General features: G+C 41.0%; 3 protein-coding genes across 3 annotated transcripts in view; 2 read left to right on the forward strand and 1 right to left on the reverse strand.

Moving 5' to 3' along the window:
• Positions 1 to 105: 105 nt before the first annotated feature.
• Positions 106 to 865, forward strand: PHALS_12998 (uncharacterized protein; the record flags this gene model as incomplete). The annotated part of the gene is made up of 6 exons (XM_024728662.1): positions 106 to 108; positions 171 to 232; positions 321 to 385; positions 455 to 545; positions 612 to 674; positions 751 to 865. 6 exons carry the CDS (start codon positions 106 to 108, stop codon positions 863 to 865), a joined length of 399 nt encoding a protein of 132 aa, XP_024579117.1.
• Positions 866 to 2,260: 1,395 nt separating this feature from the next.
• Positions 2,261 to 2,593, forward strand: PHALS_12999 (uncharacterized protein; the record flags this gene model as incomplete). Its single annotated transcript, XM_024728663.1, has 1 exon — positions 2,261 to 2,593. One exon carries the CDS (start codon positions 2,261 to 2,263, stop codon positions 2,591 to 2,593), a length of 333 nt encoding a protein of 110 aa, XP_024579118.1.
• Positions 2,594 to 4,384: 1,791 nt separating this feature from the next.
• The window catches only part of PHALS_13000 (uncharacterized protein), a gene marked incomplete at both ends in the record, with an annotated part of 233 nt that continues 36 nt past the window's right edge, over positions 4,385 to 4,581 (reverse strand). The window contains one exon of the mRNA XM_024728664.1: positions 4,385 to 4,525. Coding sequence (XP_024579119.1) covers positions 4,385 to 4,525 — 141 coding nt within the window. The remainder of the gene's footprint in view (positions 4,526 to 4,581) is intronic.

The raw sequence follows: 4,581 nt of genomic DNA on the forward strand, positions 1-4,581 counted from the left end.
TTATGCTGTACATCCGTTCGACTACAAATCAGTTACTTCGTCGCGTGGAGTTAAATCAGTTGGATTGGACGAATCCACTAGCACGTAGATTGATACCAGTTTCATATGGTAAGTGGTTTGTAGACATGACAAAACCACTTGTTGATGAGCAAAATACGATGCGAACAAAGGATTTACCACCACGCAGTGTAGTCGAATCTGCGCTTTCGAAGAATTCTGATCCATCGATAAAGTTAAGAGAACGAAGAATCCGTTAGAAATGATGGTCAAGATGAACAAGAACGACGAAGCTCGATCAGAAAATGACACGTCGATTGCAGTATTGGAAAGGAAAGTCGAATATCTCAGATTTGCTGTATTGCTTACGGCCTTATCTATTTGTATCGTGAGTTTTCGATTGTAGAATGATAACTCAAGATGAATCTCAGACTGTTGATTTTTCTGTGAACGATAGCGTACACTGCACTACAAGCGAATCCGCGACAGGTTGTAGCTACGAAAATACCGTCAGCTATTGCATTGGCTTTTGTCTTTGTTCTTGCTGTGTAATATAACTCAGTGTTACTTGTATCTACGGACATTCCTTTCGACCGCTCTCTCTTTTGTGGCAGCTTTGGTCACAATCGTCGTCTCAGGTCTGCACGAATGTGTCTCTCTTTCAAGTCAACACAAAAGTGAGCGAACACTCATGAATTCTCATGTTCTTAGTGGCATTGAAACATTGTTTGCTTTATCTCTCTACCGCTTAAGGTATCGATCTCGCGTGCACGCTCACGGGTCCGTCTGTAATTCCCACAAGGGTGTGATTGCATACGATCAGATCTTGATTTGTGCACTACCCAAAAATCCAATTACACGAGTTTGACAAAATACAGATTTGTGCACGAAACTGGTCAGTACGCCTCCCTCTGCATCCCTTCAAGCTCTCACTTTGAGTGGCATCACGTTACGATTGCATCCTCGCCGCATGAAACGATGGTGACGTAGCATTGAGAAAGTGGACGACAAAGTTATTCCTGTCGCGAAGCTTGCGCCATGAGAATAGATGGGCCGTCCTAATTCATTCTATTCACAGACGAACCCTACAGTAAGCTTTCGATCGTAAACGTCTGCTCGTAGTCATCGAAACATGCGATAACTAGTAATTTATAGTCCAGCTGCAGCGCATGTATCTGTCGATGGAAGAGTAAAGCAGAGCAAACACTGCCGATTCCACTGTCTATAGCTTCAAACGCGTCATTTGCACCTGTTGAGAGATTTTGGATTTGTGACTTTAATCAAAATACTCTCACAAAAAATGATCAATTATACTCCATTCCAAAATATTCTAATGTTATATTACAAATTATATGAAACCCCGATGGCGACAGCTAGTTAAAACATGACGCAAAATAATGCCGACAACATCATTCAATGTGAATATGGCGATCGATATTTCTATCAGAACATATCGAATCACAGAAAGACATCGAAACATTCGACGGTTTTGAATTTCCAACGGATGCTTGAACACGCTTGACTTTTTTTATTGAATTATATTTTTTTATTTAATGTATACAGCGGCAATCAGCGATGCGTTTAATTATATTCATTGTTAAGCTTTCATTTAATAGCGACGGATCTATGTGGCTGGTAGATTTTTTTCAACTGCAAAGCAATTGGAAATTCAGGAATGGAACATACAAACTGGAAAACGATCTGGGATTACTGTGATTGATGTTGATATTAGAAAGAATAAGAACGGGATGGATTCTCGACTTGATGTTGATATTCATTTTGATGACTACCAAACATACAAAGTCAGGACTAGCAGCGGCGTATATCATTATTACTTGAAATACGATGAGCGAGTTGACATCTGCAAACGTTTTACCAGGTTTTGATGTCAGAAACGATAATGGATGTGTGACTTTTGGCGAAGGTTATGAGGTTGTGAATGATGTAGAACTAGTTAATATTCCCGAAGAGATACATGAAGTTCTCTATCAGTGTAAGGAGAATACTTGTGTCATTAATCCTATATTAGAAAATTAAAATTTGAAATAACTGGCGATATTAAGATCAATCAAAAATTTTACGATCTGATTAAACTCTTACCGCGAATATGATTCAAAAATTACGATAAATAGATGAAGGTAGCATATGCGTTATATGATCGCAGTACGCTAGACAAAGCCGTTGCTTTCAGCACACGCTACAACGCGACTTTCTTAACCAATTCAATGAGCGCCAAGCTCAAAGGTGCTGGAGTGAGTTAAAGATGGATGTTGGTAAACCATGCATTTCTAAGAGTTGTCGAAGAGATAAGAATGGCTACCTAGCGTGGTGCTCAGCTTACCCAAGCACTAGCAAAAGCGGTGGCCAATCTGCTAAGGTTCTTGCTGATGCTGAGCAAAAGCACATCGATGGCAAAGCAGTGGTGATGCTGACTTCTATGTTAAAGCGATTAACAAAACAAAATACAAATGCCAATATTCGGTTCGAACCTCGTGGGCTGGGACAGCTAACGAAGGACAAATTCAATATTGAGTACAAGTACGAGATCATCAGTCTCAAGCTCTTGGAAATTTTTCTAGCTGTAAAAAAATACTAATTACAACAAAGTGGTTCTCGAACCATGTGGCGCATTTGACAGCGACGATTTGACACTTTAGTGCAGGTGTGGATTCAAGCAGAAAGTTAAAAAAGTGAATATATTCAACTGTTAGATCCTGGTTCATCAACTCAATTACATCCAGTCCAAAAGTTACATGCATATGCTTGTAGTTGATGTCGCAACATCATCGTCAGCAACAACCGCAACTGCAACAACAACCACCACCATGCGGTTGTCATCCTAGTGTCTAGCGTGTTATGTAACACTCCCACTCACGCTTCACTTAGTATCAGATAAGGACTTGATACCACTGGAGGCACGTAGTTCAGCAAAACGAGTTGTCGCCAACGCCTTCGTCATTATGTCAGCGAGTTGTTGGTTTGTTGGGATGTATTTGATTCCAATTTCACCATTTGAGACGCGCTCACGGACAAAATGGTGGCGGATATCAATATGCTTTGAACGTGCATTGTAAGCAACATTGTGCGCCAGGGCAATGGCTTTTTGATTATCCTCATAGATCACCGTTGGATTTGACTGTTTGAAATTAAGTTGAAGTTCTTCCATTAAAGTTGAGCAGAATGACTTTCTGTGTGCATAGGCTTAAAACCATGTATTCTGCTTCAGCTGAGCTCAATAAAACCGTCTTCTGATATTTGCTCTAAAGACAACCGGTCCACCATTAAGCATCACCAAAACACCAGATACTGATCATCGATCATCTACATTGCTTCCCCAGTCTGCTTCACTAAACGCAACCAGAAATTGTTTCGAAACGCCCGCACTGAAAGTCAATATGATAGATCGAGTTGTATACAAATACCGCAGTATATGAATTGCAGCCTTTCAATGTGCCTGGCCAGCGCAACCCAGGAAACGAGTGAGATGAGATACAGCATAGCATACATCTGGTCTAGTACCCATTGCAATGTATAGTAGACAACCCATTAGTGAACGAAATGGTCGTTTCTCCATTGCTTCTCTCTCATCCGTTGTCTTTGGAGAGTCATCTCGACTTAACTTCATTTCACTACCACATGGGTTCTGAGTTGGCCGTGCATTTGATTGATTGAAACGCTTAGCTACTTCCTCGATGTAGTGGCTCTGTGCTATGGTAAGCGTCTTCTTGTTTATTGTATGATTAATTTTTTATTCCAAGGATCAACTTCGCTCGACCCAAATCTTAGATACGAAACCATTGAGCGATTTTTGATCTGATTTTATCCACTTTGTCGATGGTTTTGGCCGCTATTAACATATCATCAAAGTATAGGCGGATGTAAATCACATACTCAGGTTGATTTCGAACATAGATGCATGAATCAATCGCTGAAGGTTTGAACCCAATTTTCAGTAGGACGTCGTTGATGGTTTCACACGTGTGCCGCTTGCTTGAGGCCGTAAAGGGAACGGTTCAGTTTTTTTGCCTTTGCCGCATTTGAATCCCTCAGGCACTCTCATGTATACCAACTGATCGAGCATTCAATAAAGAAAAGCAGTATCTACATCACATTTGAAGATTGATAGACCTTGGTAACAGCACACTGATAATACTATGCGAATGGAGTTCAAGTTTGCTACTGGTGCGTAGGTTTCAAAGAAATTTACACCAAATCTTTGAATAAAATCCTGTGCAATGAGTCTTGCCTTGTATCGAATGATCTCACCATGTTCGTTCTTCTTCAACGAGAAAACCCACTGTGATCCAATAGTTTTCATACCTGATTTGAAATCTACAATATCCCATGTGTTGTTGCGAAGTAATGTGTCAATCTCCTTCTGAAAAGCTTACTCCCATTGATTTTTGCACTCTCCATTGGTTGCGTCGCTAAACGGTGCTGGCACATCAGCCATGAATGGTACCATGATTAATCCGTGAACGCTTTGGTGGCCGCACATCAGTGTCATCGTGCTGACGGTCTTCCCCCACTGGCTCGAACACAACTATGCGTCTTTCTGGAGTGGCATCGGACTCAATCTGGAGG

This window comes from Plasmopara halstedii (assembly GCF_900000015.1).
Source record: "Plasmopara halstedii genome assembly, contig: Scaffold_650, whole genome shotgun sequence".
NCBI lineage: Eukaryota > Oomycota > Peronosporomycetes > Peronosporales > Peronosporaceae > Plasmopara > Plasmopara halstedii.